The sequence below is a fragment of the Mercenaria mercenaria genome, chromosome 4 (genome assembly GCF_021730395.1).
Source record: "Mercenaria mercenaria strain notata chromosome 4, MADL_Memer_1, whole genome shotgun sequence".
Lineage (NCBI taxonomy): Eukaryota > Metazoa > Mollusca > Bivalvia > Venerida > Veneridae > Mercenaria > Mercenaria mercenaria.
In genome coordinates, this window is record NC_069364.1 from 76,007,605 (window position 1) to 76,025,703 (window position 18,099).

At 35.5% G+C, this 18,099-nt stretch overlaps 1 protein-coding gene across 6 annotated transcripts in view; it reads right to left on the minus strand.

Moving 5' to 3' along the window:
- The window catches only part of LOC123552175 (anoctamin-4-like), a 127,802-nt gene that overhangs the window by 84,951 nt on the left and 24,752 nt on the right, over positions 1-18,099 (minus strand). For all 6 annotated transcript variants that reach the window (XM_053541710.1, XM_053541708.1, XM_053541709.1 and 3 more), the window contains one exon: positions 2,669-2,839. In XM_053541710.1, coding sequence (XP_053397685.1) covers positions 2,669-2,839 — 171 coding nt within the window. The remainder of the gene's footprint in view (positions 1-2,668; positions 2,840-18,099) is intronic.

Below are 18,099 nucleotides of genomic sequence, written 5' to 3' on the forward strand. Positions count from 1 at the left end.
ACTTATAAGGAAAAACTGACCCAACCAATTAAACAGAGGTTAATAATCATGTTCTTGCTAAACATCAATTTATATATGACAACCATTCCAGCAATACAAGCAAAAAACTTGTATTCATGATTTTTGATGTATCTTAGGTCTCTAATTAAATACATACAATTTTCACACTTTTTATGACACATTTGTGGTGATTTAGGTAGTAAACAAGAGCACCGCCTATGGGTGCCATTGCTCATCTGCAAGTGCTGGTCAGTATGTAAGAAATGTGTTATTGTTCAGAATTTCTAAGTAAAACAAGAGCACCGCCTTGCGGGTGCTGACGCTCATCTGATTTTTTTTGTATAATAGAAATATTGTCCTACCCATGATTTTCTAAGTCTAAAAAGGGCCATCATTCTTGCAAAAAGCAGGATAGAGTTATGTTTCTTGATGTACAGTGTCCACTTATGATGGTGAAAAACTGTTGCAAGTTTTAAAGCAATAGCTTTGATAGTTTATGAGAAAATGTGACTTAAACATAATATTCAACCAAGAAAATGATTTTTCTAAGTCCAAAAGGGGCAATAATTATTGCAAAAAGCAGGATGGAGTTATGTTGCTTGCTGTACAGGGTCAGCTTATGATGGTGAACAAGTGTTGCAAGTTTCAAAGCAATAGCTTTGATAGTTTAAGAGAAAAAGTTTACCTAAACATAAAACTTAACCAAGAAATCTGATATTTTCTAAGTCCGAAAGGGGCCATAAATCTTGCAAAAAGCAGGATGGAGTTATGTTTCTTGCTGTACAGGGTCAGCCTATGATGGTGAACAAGTGTTACAAGTTTTAAAGCAATAGCTTTGATAGTTTAGGATAAAAGCTGACCTAAACATAAAACTTAACCAAGAAAACTGATTTTCTAAGTCCAAAAGGGGCAATAATTCTTGCAAAAAGCAAGATGGAGTTATGTTTCTTGATGTACAGGGTCTGCTTATGATGGTGAACAAGTATTCCAAGTTTCAAAGCAATAGCTTTGATAGTTTAGGAGAAAAGTTGACCTAAACATAAAACTTAACCAAGAAATCTGATATTTTCTAAGTACAAAAGGGGCCATAAATCTTGCAAAAAGCAAGATGGAGTTATGTTTCTTGCTATACAGGGTCAGCTTATGATGGTGAACAAGTATTCCAAGTTTCAAAGCAATAGCTTTGATAGTTTAGGAGAAAAGCTGACCTAAACATAAAACTTAACCAGGCAACGCCGACGCAGACACCGACGCCGACGCCGACAACCGCTCAAGTGATGACAATAACTCATCATTTTTTTCAAAAAATCAGATGAGCTAAAAAGGGCCATTATTTTGACAAAATGCAGGTTAGAGTTATGGTTCTTGGCCTACACAGTCACCTAATGATGATAAACAAGTGTGCAAAGTATCAAAGCTGTAGCTCTTATAATGTTTGCTAAAAGGTGGACTTAAACAAAACTTTTATCCAAGAAACTAAAATTTTCTATGTACAAATAGGACCATAATTTGGACAAAATGCAAACCAAAGCTATGGTTCTTCTTGGCTTACACAGTCATCTAATGATGACAAACAAGTGTGCAAAGTTTCAAAGCTGTAGCTGAAAAGGTGGACCTAAACAAAAAATTTAACCAACGCCGACACCTACGACCAAGTGACAACAATAGGGCGTAGATTTTTTTCAAAAATCAGACGAGCTAATAATTTAGAAAAAATAATATATTCCAATTAGAATACAGACTCTGCCATTTAATGTCCATATTAAAAGCAGATACACGTCTTAAATTTACTGGATGTTGCCATAGAAAATCTTGCGTTGCGATGCGACCATAAAATATTTACTGTTCACACAACCACTGACTTGTTCCAGAAATCTTAAAAGGTATTTAATAACAAGATCAATATAAGCAGATGATGTCTGCAAGAGAGAGAAAAAAATGGTGGTTTGATTATTTTTTATCCTAGTATCAAAACCATGGTTGTGACTGAAGTATGCATATCAATGTACTTCATACCAAAATGAAAACTATATAACCACAACTGATTTTTATTTTTGTTTCATGTGTTAAAGAAAAAGCTTTAAAGTGCATTGTGCATAATACAGTAATAAATGACACTCAACAGAAGCAAACTTTAATAAATAAAAAGTACAAAATTAAGGCCATAGCCATGTAGTCCTCTTATAGTGACTGTTAAGATTGACTAAGGAAGTTAATAAATAAATAATTCACCCCTCTTGCTTAAAAATAATACACCTGTCACTGTACACCCATACTGTGGTACTGCTATTAAACCTTAGTCTTATTAAGACATTACATAGAGGTATCCATTCTCAGGTTTTATACCAAATTTTTTCAAAGTTAAAGAAAGGTTTTAATTTCAATATGCTGAAAATGAGTTATACACCAGTGCAATGTACAATATGGAAATACCTTCTATCAAATTGTGGCAAATACAGAAAATGTATTAACATGTTAAATATGGAATGTAAAATAATCACTTACTACTCCTTAGAATGCTGCAAGAAGAAACTCTTTGCAAAAAGAATCAGATTTTTAGGCTCAAAGTTATAATCAACTTTTGATCAATTTTTTGGAAACTTCAATTACTAATATCAGACTTTCAAAAGTAGATTCATTTTTCAAATCAAATTGTAAAAGGTGTTACCGCAGCAGCTTCAAACTCCAGCTGTAGTCCTTCTCGTTCGAGCTCTTTCTGGAAGTATTCTCTCTTAGCAACCCTGTTCTCTTTATCTGCAGTTCCTGGCTCAAACGCTAACACGTAATCAATGCGCCGGACACCATCATTGAAATACATTGTCTCCTCCTTAGCTGGATCCTGGCAAGTTTAAAACAAATTTACAATCATTTACTAGTATTATTCTAGATCCCGGCTTGTTAGAAAACAAATCTATCAATAATTATACATCTTTTTTTTTTTTTTTTTACAAAATTTATACCTTCTGTTAATAAAATATAAATAAAAGATTTCTCCTAGAACCATGAATGAAGGAAAATTAGAAACACTACAAGAAAAATAAAATATACCGAGTAAAAAAGAATTACATTTCTTAAATTCAGCTTTACCATATTGAAAACCAAAATTACAAAATAAATGCACAAATAGTTCTAGAGCATTATGATCCAACAACTGCAACTGCAACAATTTTTCACTTTATATCGTATATATACATTATAGATCAGGTTCTCTTGGGTTTCTATGTAATTTTCTCCTGCAAAGTCATGATTCTATTACGTTTGTGTTTGCTGTCTAGGCAATAAACCTAACAGGAGTTCAAACCGCTCACCTTAATCAAGCTGATTCCTTTGTAAACCATTTGTGGCAATAAACTGAGAGAGATCAGAGAAAAGACGCTACAGAAAAACTTCAGTGAAGATCATGAATTTTTTTTTTTTTTTATTCTGTCACATCTGTTAAGGATATTATGTTCAACTTTTATCCTCAGTTTTTTTGCAGTGAAGCAGGTGAAGGTCATTAATTAAGTTTTATAACAAGAGCTTCGCCAAGTGGGACAATATACACCCAAAGGATATATATCAGAGGAGGTCTGTCAAAGAAGCAAACTTTAAAGAAACAGCAAAATTTAAAGTTTTTTTGTGTTGGTTTTTTTGGGGGGGTGGGGGTGGGGGGGTTAATGTAGATTGTTGCAGCCTGCCCATTGTCTCATCTCCACCTGCCCATATTCCAAGTCAATAATTTTAACATTTTTCAAGTTATGCTCTGGACCCTTTGATCTACCTCCCTGTTTCATGCACCCTGCACATTGTCTACCTACATCCCAAGTTTTAAGTCAATACATTGAATGGTTATTTAGTTATGCTCCAGACACAAAATATGATGGACAGATTTGACCTTTGAGCTCAATTTGTGACCTTGACCTTTGGCTTACAGACCCAGTTCATGCGCTCTGCACATCATCTCATCGCCATCTACCTACATGCCAAGTTTAAAGTCAATAACTTGCATGGTTATTAAGTTATGCTCCGGACACAAAATATGATGGGACAGTTTTGACCGTTTAGCTCTATTTGTGACCTTGACCTTTGACCTACAGAGCCAGATTAAGTGCTCTGCACACCTTCTCATTGCCATCTGCCTATGTGCCAAGTTAAAAGTCAATATCTTTAATGGTTATAAAGTTATGCTCTGGACAAGAATTGTGACAGATGGATGGACAGACGGACGCACCATTACATAACACGTCCGTTTTTTCAAAACAGGTGTATAAAAATCCATCTGACACAATCTTGATTGATAGGAAGGATTGGCGGAAGTATTTGCCAAAGTATCAGCAAATACAAAAGCATGTTTTGTCCAGACTCAGAGGGAACAACCTTATAAGAAGAATTAGCAATTTTTTAAAAGTTACTAAATTCTGCATTGTATATATTCTTAAACATTTTCAATTTTGTAACTATATATATGTAAATATTATAGATGCTCACAAGGAAGACTGGGCATGCCCAACTATGTTGCCTCTTGAAATTAAGTCAGTATTATCATTTTTACTATTATTACTATCATTATTGTTATCATCGATCAGCATTATTATTATAAGTAAACAGGTTTCTAGCTATTAACTCCCAGCAACATGGCTCTATAGGGGTCACACTATCCTGTTTTTTTTATCAGCATAACACACCAACCATGATATTTCTCATGAATCTGTCTTCTTAACAGATTTGTAGAATATGACTTATGAATTCTTGCTCCCAATAAATATGAAACCAGTCTCACAATGCAGCTCTGCCATTGGTCAATTTCAAGACAGTGTTTAAAAATAGCCAATCAAATTCTGGCATTTTGAGACTGGTCTCATAAATTCAATTTTAGGTCAAAACCATCAGGTCTGAGCTACCTAGGTGAAGGTACACAAGCAAGAATAAAATTCGCTTGCCATCAGTTCAAAAATTGAAAATCAGACTGAAATCAAATTTCAAATTGCTATATGATCTATAATGACGTTAAGTGCAGCAAGAATTGATTTCTAATAAAGTCTAAGGCTTATTCTGTACTTGAGTTATGTGAAATTAAACAAGAGGGTCATGATGACCCTGGATCGCTCACCAGAGTAATATGAGCTACATGTTTCAAATGTCAAACTGATGATTTTTAGAATTTTTTTGGAAGATTTTCTGATGTACAATCAATTAACCCCTGGGGCGGGGCCAAGTTTACCCCGGGGGTCATGAATGGAACAAAGTTTGTAGAAGTCTACTAGGCAATGTAACATATCAAATATCTAAGATCTAGGCCTTCTGGTTTATTTTTAGCAAATTTATGAAGATTTCCCTATATACAATCAAGTAACCCCTGGGGCTGGGTAAATTTGACCCAGGGGGGTCCAGATTTGATTTTTTTTTGTAGAAGTCTACTAGGCAATGCTACATGTCAAATATCTAAGATCTAGGCCTTCTGGTTTATTTTTAGAAAAATTTTGAAGATTTTCCTATGTAAAATCAAGTGACCCCATGGGGCGGGGTCATGATTTGAACAGATTTTGTAGAGGTCCACCAGGCAATGCTACACGTGAAATATCTAAGCTGTAGGCCTTCTGGTTTATTTTTAGAAATTTTTTGAAGATTTTCCTATGTAAAATCAAGTGACCCCTGGGCCGGGGTCATGATCTGAACAAATTTTGTAGAGGTCCATTAGGCAATGCTACATGTCAAATATCTAAGCTGTAGGCCTTCTGGTTTATTTTTAGAAAAATTTGAAGATTTTTCTATGTACAATCAAGTAACCCCATTGGGCGGGGTCAATTTGATCCCGGAGGTCATGATTTGAACAAATTTTGTAGAAGTCTACTAGGCAATGCTATACGTTAAATATCTAAGATCTAGGCCTTCTGGTTTATTTTTAGAAATTTTTTGAAGATTTTCCTTTGAAAATCAAGTGACCTCTGGGGCGGGGTCAATTTTGACCCTGGGGGTCATGGTTTGAACAAATTTTGCAGAGGTCCATTAGGCAATGCTACACGTGAAATATCTAAGCTCTAGGCCTTCTGTTTATTTTTAGAAAATTTTTGAAGATTTTCCTATGTAAAATCAAGTGACCCCTGGGGCGGGGTCAATTTTGACCCCGGGGTCATGATTTGAACAACTTTAGTAAGAGGTCCTCTAGGCAATGCTACATGTCAAATATCTAAGCTCTAGGGCTTCTGGTTTTTGAGAAGAAGATTTTTTAAGATTTTCCTATGTAAAATCAAGTGACCCCTAGGGCGGGGTCAATTTTGACCCCAGGGTCATGACTTGAACAAATCTGGTAGAGGTCCACTAGGCAATGCTTCACACCAAATATCTAGGGCTTCTGGTTTTTGAGAAGAAGATTTTTAAAGTTTTTCCTTTCTGTTGCCATGGCACCCAGAGTTCTGCATGGAATTCAATTCTTTGAACAATTTTTAAAGAAGACCATCCAAGGAACATCCCTGTGAAGTTTCATCAAAATTGCCTGTTGGTTTAGGAGGAGATGTTGTTTAAAGGAAAGTGTGGATGGACGGACGGACGCCGGACGGTGAGCGATCACAATAGCTCATCCTGAGCACTTTGTGCTCTGGTGAGCTAAAAATCGAAATTAATGAAATTTATGTAAACACCACTACAGTGTACTTTCAATGGCATCAAATGAACTGCAAAATGGGAAATCAGTGTAAATGAACTCTACAATAATTTCATAATGAAATGGCATTCAGTAATATGAACAATAAATTCAATTAGTTATTTTCACACTGAGTCAGAAATGTTACAGTCACATCTAGAATACACTGGCTTAATAGTTGCAATAATTTGAGGGCATACAGAGAAATTCTGAAACTGATAGACAAAAGTGACCATGAAGGTGTACTCTCTCTATTTTGAAGTATCCTTCATACACCAGCATACATATTTTACACATCCTTAGACAGAAGTATTTTTTTACAGAAGTGCTTTATTAATATACAAAATACATGCACGTTAAATTTGTTACAAGAAAAAATACTAAAACTGAAGAAGACATATGCATGCATACGGATGATGATACCAGTTGATTTCAATATTAACTTTACATTAACATAATACCTGAACAAAAATCAAAACGAAGTCAGAAGACAACTTGCGTATTATGAATTCATTACCCCACCCACTTTCTTATATTAAACTTCAGAAATCTGAACAAGAAAAAACACAAAACAGAAAGGTGACATGCATTAAAACGTATTTCCCATTACCAATACACTGCAGATTAATGTCACCTAACTAATTTGTAAATTTGTTTGCCATTATTACAATGATAATCAATCTGATTTTGACAAAAAACTCATTGGACAAACATTCTTGGAAATTAACCATGGGAAATTATCTATATGCATTGAACTATGGCACATTTATAATTCATGTGTGTAAATATGATGCTGAAATTAAGAACATTTATACAAGAGCTCATCTCCACTATTCAGCGATTTGACAGTAAAATGAATTTACTACTACTACCTAATGATGATGATTATAAAGAAATATTTTTAATTTCAAATAAGTACCAAAGATATGTCTATAAACGAAGCTTTCCAAAAAAATTAACATGAAAATAATGGGAGACTTTGGTCAGTTATCTTCCTTTCATACTCTGTTAAAGTAAGTAGGTCCTTTCATTTGGATTACTCTGTTGTTATCGCTATGTTATTTGTAACAATATGATTTAAATGAAGCTAAGTAATTGATCATCATGACTGTTGATTTAAAAATGCCTTCAACTATTTTGACATTCCAGACATTTAATCTAACAAAAAAGCAAGATATCTCATACCTTAGAACTGAGATATCTCGTAGGCAAAACAGAGATAAAGTCAGAGGATTCCAAATGATGGGACCTACTTACAATTTTATTAACTTGGACATAATCCAATGAGGGAGACAATTTGAAACTCACCAAAGTCCCTAATTACAGGTATAACAACTTGGTGACCTTGACCTTATGTATATGTATAATGGGCCCAGCACCTGCTTACTTTGTTTGTATGCTGGACAATGTTTATGTGAAGTTATAAGTAAGATATAAGCAATAGTAACAAAGATATGACAGAAAAACAAAGGTTTCCGAAAAACATTAACCTTAAAAATAAACCTAAATATAACATCTTGGTGACCTTGACCTTGGGTATAATGGGCCCAGCCCATGCACATACTTTGTATGCATGCTGAACAATGTTAATGTGAAGTTACAGTAAGATATAAGCAATAGTAACAAAGAAAAACAAAGCTTGCCGAAAAAACTTTAACCAAGAAAGTTCACACCGACACCAACACCGGGGCGAGTAGAATAGCACCCCTATTCTCCGAATAGTGGAGCTAAAAAGTAGCAAACCCACATACTTTAATCAGACTTTTATTCAATGGTGGGACTGCAAGCAAAAAGAATTGTTCATGTTTCTGAAAAAAATACAAGTAGGCAAATTGATAACTTTTTAATTTGTTGAGGCCTTTTAAAAATAAATACCATAGTTTCTATGATAGCAAAACATTCATTTAAAAGATACTGCTGAACAAAAGAAAATCACAATATAGAGAAGTGGCATAATAAACAATATTTGATGACTATACAACAGGAAAACATACCCATGACCCTGCTCTGACCTTTACCCCTTTACCAGGTTTATGAGGGTCAACTAATAATGCCTCACTTTCAAGCTGCAGGTTGCATAATAAAAGACAAATTACATTATGTTAGTCAGGGGACATGCATACAGTGTAATCAGAATATATTTTTAACCTTGACCCTTTTACCAGGCTTACTGGGGTCAACCAACAGCATCTTAAAACTGTGACGTTAAGTAAAAATTTGTTAGTCAGGAACCATGCAAAGGAGATTGTAGCATTCTTTTTCTGATCTAACTTTTGCTATTGGTTTTAAAGGCTCATAATACCTTTTTCCGAAATTTGTACTTCACAAAATGTGATGAGCCAAAGAAATAATAAGAATTAACTCTCTTGCAGGTTATTTCTACATATTAATTGTAATGATTTTGGAAATAATGCTTAAGGGGCTTTCAATTGTATAATTTCATTAAATGAATGGACACTATAATTATACAAAAATTTTCTGACAAAATAAATAATTCTAAATTTATTCTTAATAAATAACCTAGTGATCTAGTTTTTCCATAGATTACCAACTTTCTAGTCTGACTAGATTTTTTGTTCTCATAGACTTTTTAGGCAATGTTGACCTATTATAACCAAGAAATTCGAATTTTCTGAGTATAAGAAAGTATCTTAATTCTTACAAAATGCATGTGGGAATTACTGACCTACTTTCTCATCTAATGATGTTTGACAAGTGAGCAAAGTTTAAAAGCTTTTGAGAAAAAGTGGATTGAAACAAAAATGCCCATGCTCAAGTGAAGATATACCTCATAGATTTGAGACAAGCTATAATATTAACATAATAAATAGACCACAAGGGGCAACAGGGGATGACAACAGACACAAGAGTATCAAAACAGATCAAGCTATCCAAATTTGGAAGAGAAAGTTTTCTGGCTTTTTCAGTATTATGGGTCTTTAAAGCATTTATAACATACCTGTACTTATGGCAAGCCAATTGTCCAATAATTACGTAAACCCTAGTTCACGGTCGAAAAACTAGGATTAACGATCGATAAACTAGGTTTTTCCAACGTAAAACTAGGTTTTTCGAATGCTAACCTATATTTTCGAGCGAAAACATAGGATAACGCCGTAGTTCACGCTTGTTAATGTAGGTTCACGATTGTAAACCCCAGTTCACGGTCGTAAACATAGGTTCACGTTCGTAAACTATGGTTTACGACCGTCAACCAGGGTTTACGAGTGAAATTATAGGATAACGATCGTAAACATAGGATAACGACCGAAACTCAAAGTTCAATCGAGAAACCTAGTTTATCAAATGTAAACCATGGTTTACGGTCGATATATTAGGATTATAGAATCAACAATGAATTTCGGGCGTGAAGACAGGTTTACGGCCATGAACTGTTTACGAACGTGAATGTCGGTTTACGAGTGTGAACTTAGGTTTACGTTCGATAAACCAGGCTTTTCGAACGTAAAACCAGGTTTTTCAAATACTAACCTACTTTATCGAGCGAAAACAGGATAACGTCGTAAACCATAGTTCACGCTCGTAAACGTAGGTTCACGTTCGTAAACCCAAGTTTACGGTCGTAAACATAGGATAACGACCGAAATTTATAGTTCAATCGAGAAACCTAGTTTATCGAACGTAAAGCATGGCTTACGATTGATATACTAGGATTATGAAATCAACTATCAATTTCGGCCGTAAACCTATATTTACGGTCGTGAACCTATATTTACGAGCGTAAACCTTGGTTTACGGTCGTGAACTACAGTTTACCTTCGTAAAACCGTGTTTATTGATTTGTAACTATATGGCAAGCCAATTGTCCAATAATTACGTGAACCTTAGTTCACGGTCAAAAAACTAGGATTAACGATCGATAAACTAGGTTTTTCCAACGTAATACTATGTTTTTCAAATACTAACCTATTTTTTCAAGCGAAAACATAGGATAATGTCGTAAACCATAGTTCACGCTCATAAACGTAGGTTCACGTTCGTAAACCCAAGTTTACGGTCGTAAACATAGGATAACGACCGAATTCATAGTTCAATCGAGAAACCTAGTTTATCAAACGTAAACCTGGGTTCACGAGCGTAAACTATGGTTTACGCCCGGTATCTGATGTTTTCACTCGAAAATATAGGTTAGTATTTGAACAAGAGGGCCATGAAGGCCCTGTATCGCTCACCTGACCTATTGACCTATAGATCATCAAGATCAACATTCTGACCAAGTTTCATTAAGATATGGTCATAAATGAAGCCTCTAAAGTGTTAACTAGCTTTTCCTTTGATTTGACCCGGTGACCTAGTTTTTGCCCCCACATGACCCAGATTCGAACTTGACCTAAAGATCATCAAGATTAACATTCTGATTAAGTTTCATGAAGATACAGTCATAAATCTGGCCTCTAGAGTCTTAACAAGCTTTTCCTTTGATTTGGCCTAGTGACCTAGTTTTTTAACACACCTGACCCAGATTTAAACTTGACCTATAGATCATCAAGATTAACATTCTGAACAAGTTTCATTAAGATATGGTCATAAATGTGGCCTCTTAAAGTGTTAACTAACTATTCCTTTTATTTGACCCCCGTGACCTAGTTTTTGACCCGACATGACCAAGATTCGAACTTGACCTAAAGACCATCAAGTTTAACATTCTGACTAAGTTTCATGAAGATATAGTTATAAATGTGGCCTCTAGAGTGTTAAAAAGCTTTTCCTTTGATATGACCTAGTGACCTAGTTTTTGACTCCATCTGACCCAGATTTAAACTTGACCTAAAGATCATCAAGATTAACATTCTGACCAAGTTTCATTAAGATATGGTCATAAACGTGGCCTCTACAGTGTTAATTAGCTTTTCCTTTGATTTGACCCGGTGACCTAGTTTTTGACCCGACATGACCCAGATTCAAAATTGCCCTAAAGATCATCAAGTTTAACATTCTGATTAAGTTTCATGAAGATATAGTCATAAATGTGGCCTCGAGAGTGTTAACAAGCTTTTCCTTTGATATGACCTAGTGACCTAGTTTTTGACCCCACCTAACCCAGATTTGAACTTGAGCTATAGATCATCAAGATTTGACCAAGTTTCATTAAGGTATGGTCATAAATGTGGCCTCTAGTGTAAACTAGCTTTTCATTTGATTTGGCTTGGTGACCTAGTTTTTTATCCTACATGACCCAGATTCAAACTGGACCTTAAGATCATCAATATTAACAATCTGACCAAGTTTCATGAAGATACAGTCATAAATGCGGCTTCTACAGTGTTAACAAGCTTTTCCTTTGATTTGACCTGGTGACCTAGTTTATGAACCCAGATAACCAAATATCGAACTCGTCCAAGATTTTATTGAGGGTAACATTCTGACCAAGTTTCATTAAGATTGGGCCAAAAATGTGACCTCTAGAGTGTTAACAAGCTTTTTCTTTGATTTGACCTGGTGACCTAGTTTTTGAACCAAGATGACCCAATATCGAACTCGTCCAAGATTTTATTTAGGGTAACATCCTGACCAAGTTTCATTAAGATTGGGCCAAAATTGTGACCTCTAGAGTGTTAACAAGCTTTTCCTTTGATTTGACCTGATGAGCTAGTTTTTGACCCCAGATGACCCAATATCGAACTCGTCCAAGATTTTATTGAGGGTAACATTCTGACCAAGTTTCATTAAGACTGGGCCAAAAATGTGACCTCTAGAGTGTTAACAAGCTTTTCCTTTGATTTGACCTGATGACCTAGTTTTTGATCCCAGATGACCCAATATCGAACTCGTCCAAGATTTTATTGAGGGTAACATTCTGACCAAGTTTCATTAAGATTGGGTCAAAAATGTGACCTCTAGAGTGTTAACAGTCAAATTGTTGACGACGGACGGACGGACGGACGGACGGACGACGGACGACGACGGACGCCGGACACAGGGTGATCACTAAAGCTCACCTTTGAGCACTTCGTGCTCAGGTGAGCTAAAAACCTAATTTTACGTTCGAAAAACCTAGTTTCTTGATCATTAATCCTAGTTTTTCGACCGTGATCCGGGGTTCACGTAATTATTGGACAATTGGCTTGCCGTATGTACTGACATGCATGCAACCAAGTCTATGGCAATGACTTTGGCTATCTTAATATATCTGTGTGCATAATAGTTAAATTCTTGTATATTTCCTCACATACTGAGTTAAAAATAAACTGTTTTATTTTTTTTTTCTACAGTAAACTTTTAATCAAGTAAACTCTCAAAAGCTGGTAAGTAAAAATGTTTATTTCTTATTGTCTGTACTGTGCTTTTTTGATAACAGGCATAGACATCATATGATACTTATATGTTATTAGATTTGTATCGAGAAATATGCATGAGTTCTGCAGCGGAAATATTGTGTGACTTTAGGAATGCAATATTATTCAGCGAAAGAACGAGTGCATATTTCTTGATGCAAATCTAATAATCTTTTTATTACATACACACCTACACTTAAAATTATTATATAAATGATTCAAATTTATTATTAAGCCTGTGTAAAATTGAAAATATTGTCATTTAAGAACTTTTAAACTAGACGGCATAAATGAAACTGATGTCACACACCCGATATAAAATTTGAAGGGCAATATGGAAAAATATTGACGTTTCAGGTTTCATTAAAACTAAATGGAGTTTTTAAATGAGTATGTAATAATTACTATTATGGTGCTTACTAAACAAAGTGAGTTATTATAACATTTGATTACAAATAAGCAAAAGCCCTGCAGTGTGATAGTAAAAAAAACATTGCTTGTCACTTAACTTCCAGTTTTTGAATACAAGTTTCAATCTAACATTTGTAATTTCTTTTTTATGTGTTGTTAATACAATTTATAGCCCAGTTAAATATTATATTCTTGGGTTTTGTGATCCGTTCTGCATTATTTACAAAGAAATGGCCAAAGAACAAGAGAAAACAAAGATGTATTAACTTCATTATGGATGACTTTGACAGAATGTATTTCAAACAAGAGGGTCATGATGACCCTGGATCGCTCACTTGAGTAATATGAGCTACATGTTTCAAATGTCAAACTGATGATAAAATATTAAGAAAGTCAGTAGGTCACATTCATGGTCAATGGAATTCAGTTTTACGATTTGTGTGCAAAACTGTGTATCGATGTCATCAAAATTTCAAGGCTGTATCTTAAAAAACAAGAAAGTAGGTCAGTAGGTCAAGGTCACAGTCATGTGACATCATATTACCTGGGGTCATCAGGTCATTATAATTAAATAGTCTTGGAAATAGGATCAGATGATTTTTTAAGTATTTTTCCTATATAACTCACATAATAACTAAGTGACCCCAGGGCAGGGCCTCTTTTAACCCCAGGGGCACAATTTGAACAATTTTGGTAGAGGACTACTAGACAATGCATTATACCAAATATCAAAAGCCTAGGTCTTATGGTTTCTGACAAGAAGATTTTTAAAGCTTTTTCCTATATAAGTCTATATAAAACTTGGGACCCCCAGGGCAGGGCCTCTTTTCACCCCAGGGGTACAATTTGAACAATTTTGGTTAAGGACCATAAGACAATGCTACAAACCAAATATCAAAGGTCTAAGTGTTGTGGTTCCAGACAAGAAGATTTTTAAACTTTTTTTCCTATAATAGACAAACTTGTGACCCCCGGGGCGGGGCCATATTTGACCCTAGGGGGATAATTTGAACAATCTTGGTAGAGGACCACTAGATGATGCTACATACCAAATATTAAAGCCCTAGGCCATGTGGTTTTGTACAAGAAGATTTTCAAAGTTTTCCCTATATAAGTCTATATAAACCATGTGACCCCCAGGGTGGGGCCACATTTGACCCTAGGGCGGTAATTTGAACAATCTTGGTAGAAGACCACTAGATGATGCTACATACCAAATATCAAAGCCCTAGGCCATGTGGTTTTGTATAAGATTTTCAAAGTTTTCCCTACATAAGTCTATATAAACCATGTGACCCCCGGGGTGGGGCCACATTTGACCCTAGGGGGATAATTTGAACAATCTTGGTTGAAGACCACTAGATGATGCTACATACTAAATATCAAAGCCCTAGGCCATGTGGTTTTGTACAAGAAGGTTTTCAAAGTTTTCCCTATATAAGTCTATATAAACCATGTGACCCCCGGGGTGGGGCCATATTTGACCCTAGGGGGATAATTTGAAAAATTTTGGTGGAAGACCACTAGATGATGCTACACACCAGATATCAAAGTCATAGGCCCTGTGGTTTTGGACAAGAAGATTTTTAAAGTTTTTCCTTTCGGTTGCCATGGCAACCAGAGTTCTGCATGGAATTCAATTCTTTGAACAATTTTGAAAGGGGGCCACCCAAGGATCATTCCTGCGAAGTTTGGTGTAATTCTGCCCAGTGGTTTTCAAGAAGAAGATTTTTTTATGAAATGTTGACGGACGGACGACGCACGCCTGACGCCGGACATTGAGCGGTCACAAAAGCTCACCATGAGCCTTTGGCTCAGGTGAGCTAAAAATAGTAGCTATGATGGCCCTAGGTCACTGGTCTGACATTACAGCTGGATAGAATAATTTTGGAGCAAGGAACAACAGTGTGAAATTATTTTAAAGTTTCAGAGAAGATTTTCAAAGTTTAACTAATCATTATCAAGACATTAAGCTCCATCCCCTATCAGCATGGCTTCAAGGACTTATTATTAGCAGAGTAAAAGGTCAAAATCGACAAACTTATTTACACATGAAATAGCTGTTTTGATTAAAACCACGAAATTTTGTGCTCACAAAATTAAATAATTTCACAGTATTTAATGATGATACACTTGGAAGTTCTCATAAAAGCACAGTTCAACTTGTTTTTGTAGTCACCTCTGTTAAACTGAAAACCTTTATTAAGCAGCCAATCAGTGAATATCCTATCCTGCTGCGTTTGCAATACTGTGATAACCACACCTTTGGGGCTGTCGATTTTTACATTCCCCTTGATTGGCTGTTTAAACAGGTTTGACTGTAATACTGACCAGCTGTAATACTGAACAGAAAATATGCTCACATGCTACACATGCCAAAAGTCTAGTGTATTTTAATACCTTCCCTACAAATCTACTATATTTGGCAGACATAATGTTCCATATAGAGAAAGTTATACTACAGGTGTTTTGAGGCTTTCAACTGACCACTTGGCAAAAAGAGGGGGTAAAAGCCAAGTTAAAAATTTAAAACAGATTAAGAAAAAGGAGCTGCGTTCAATAAACGCTTGATGCCCCCGGTGGCATCCTTGTCGATAGATTTTGCACCTAAGTCCAAAACGAGGTCAAGGTCAAACTGAGGTCAGGTGATTAGTATCAAGTCATTCTAGTAAGGGGTATTGATGCTAGACTAAACGATCCCATTTGGTTAACCAAGAGATGGCCCATATAAAGCAACCTAAGTCCAAAATGAGGTCAAGGTCAAGGTCAAACTGAGGTCAGGTGATGTCTGAAGATGAGGAATGGTCACAGGTTACATCTTCATTAGTATCAAGTCATTCTAGTAATGGGTATTGATGCTAGACGAAATGGTCCCATTTGGTTAACCAAGAGATGGCCCATATAAAGCAACCTAAGTCCAAAACGAGGTCAAGGTCAAGGTCAAGGTCAAACTGAGGTCAGGTGATGTCTGAAGATGAGGAATGGTCACAGGTTACATCTGCATTAGTATCAAGTCATTCTAGTAAGGGGTATTGAAGCTAGACGAAACGGACCCATTTGGTTAACCTCGTATGGACGGACGGATGGACGAACGAATGGACGAACGGACAGGTCAATCACTATATGCCTCCCGCATCAGTAGATGCCGGGGGCATAAAAAGGAGGGATTCCTCTGCTCTTGTACAGTAGAAAAAAGAAAGGTGTGTTTCCAAAACCAAAACAGAAACCAAATATGAGCTAATGGTTCTAAATATCTGTTTTCATTACAAAACAATAATGTTTTGTTACATAGTTGATTATTTATGTTCCAAGACAACTCATTACTTTAAATTACATAATATTTTTGACATTTTTTCCCATTCATACTGGTATCATGAAATGACAATTTTATTAATTTGCATTAAGTCTAAACAAAGATAACAATGCAGCTGACAATTAAACTGCAAAAATACTGATCTTAACCTTTAGCCTGCTGGCGCCAAGTGATTCTGACTTTGCGACAAGCGCAGACCAAGATCAGCATGCACATCTGTGCTGTTCGCTATTAAGTAAGTAAATTTTCAGTGAACACCCCTTCAAATAATAAATAGTACTGCCCAAATTGAATGATGGACCAGTCCATTTTAGAAATTCAGCAGGCTAAAGGTTAAAATTACCTACTTTGACATAGTAAGACCATTTTATTACAATGTTTTTTTTTTCAGTGACGTAATTACTTATATATTAAGAGTGAAATATATTTGATAATTTGACAGTGAAGAATATCAGATATCAAGTATGCAAAGTTTTGTTAAGATCATTGAAAAACATGGTGTAAAGGAAAATTTGTTTGTTTTGCACTATGATCAAATATCTTTTACTTGTGAAAATCAAATCTCACATTTTTACTTGTGGCTACACCAGTCAAAAAGATATTGCATCTGGTGATCACTCTGTAAAAGCTAGTTTGGTCTTACTGAAGTAAAAAAATATGCCCTCAATGTATGTTTTTGGTGTTTTTTTTTTTAAGAAAGTCTTGTGCTGAACATAACTGTTCAATAAAACTAATATGACTATATAGGGATAAAGTAGGAAATGGCTGGGATAAATCAAAACAAAATGAAGAGGAAAGCTAGAAACAAGAGATCACAGAGTGATCTTGGCGCCCACCAATGTGTCATTTTTGTGTGTTCCAAATTTCAAGACTTACTGACTAGCTCAAGGTCAAATTTCATTTCCGTACACAACACTGTGCATGTGGTCTAAATTCGAAAGCTGTAACTTGAGAAATGTGAAAGTAGGTCACTAGATCAATTTCAAGGACAAAGTTCTTTGTACACAAAACTATGCATGTGCATCAATTTTGAAGACTGTAGTTTGAGAAATTTGAAAGTAGGTCACTAGGTCAATCTTAAAGTTAAAGTTTATTTCGGTACACAAAACTATGCAAGTGGTCCAAATTTGAAGCTGTAGCTTGAGAAATGAGAAAGTAGGTCACTAGGTCAAAATCAAGGTCAAATTTCACTTCACAACACAAATCTATGCTTGTGGTCCAAATCTGAAGCCTGTTCCTTCAAAAATGTGAACGTAGGTCACTAGGTCAATATCAAGATCAAAGTTTGTTTCGGTACACAATCCTATTCATGTGGTCTAAATTTGAAGCCTATAGCTACAGAAATCTGAAAGTAGGTCACTAGGTCAATCTTAAGGTCAAAGTTCATTTCGGTACACAAAACTATACAAGTGGTCCAAATTTGAAGGCTGTAGCTTTAGAAATGTGAAAGTAGGTCACTA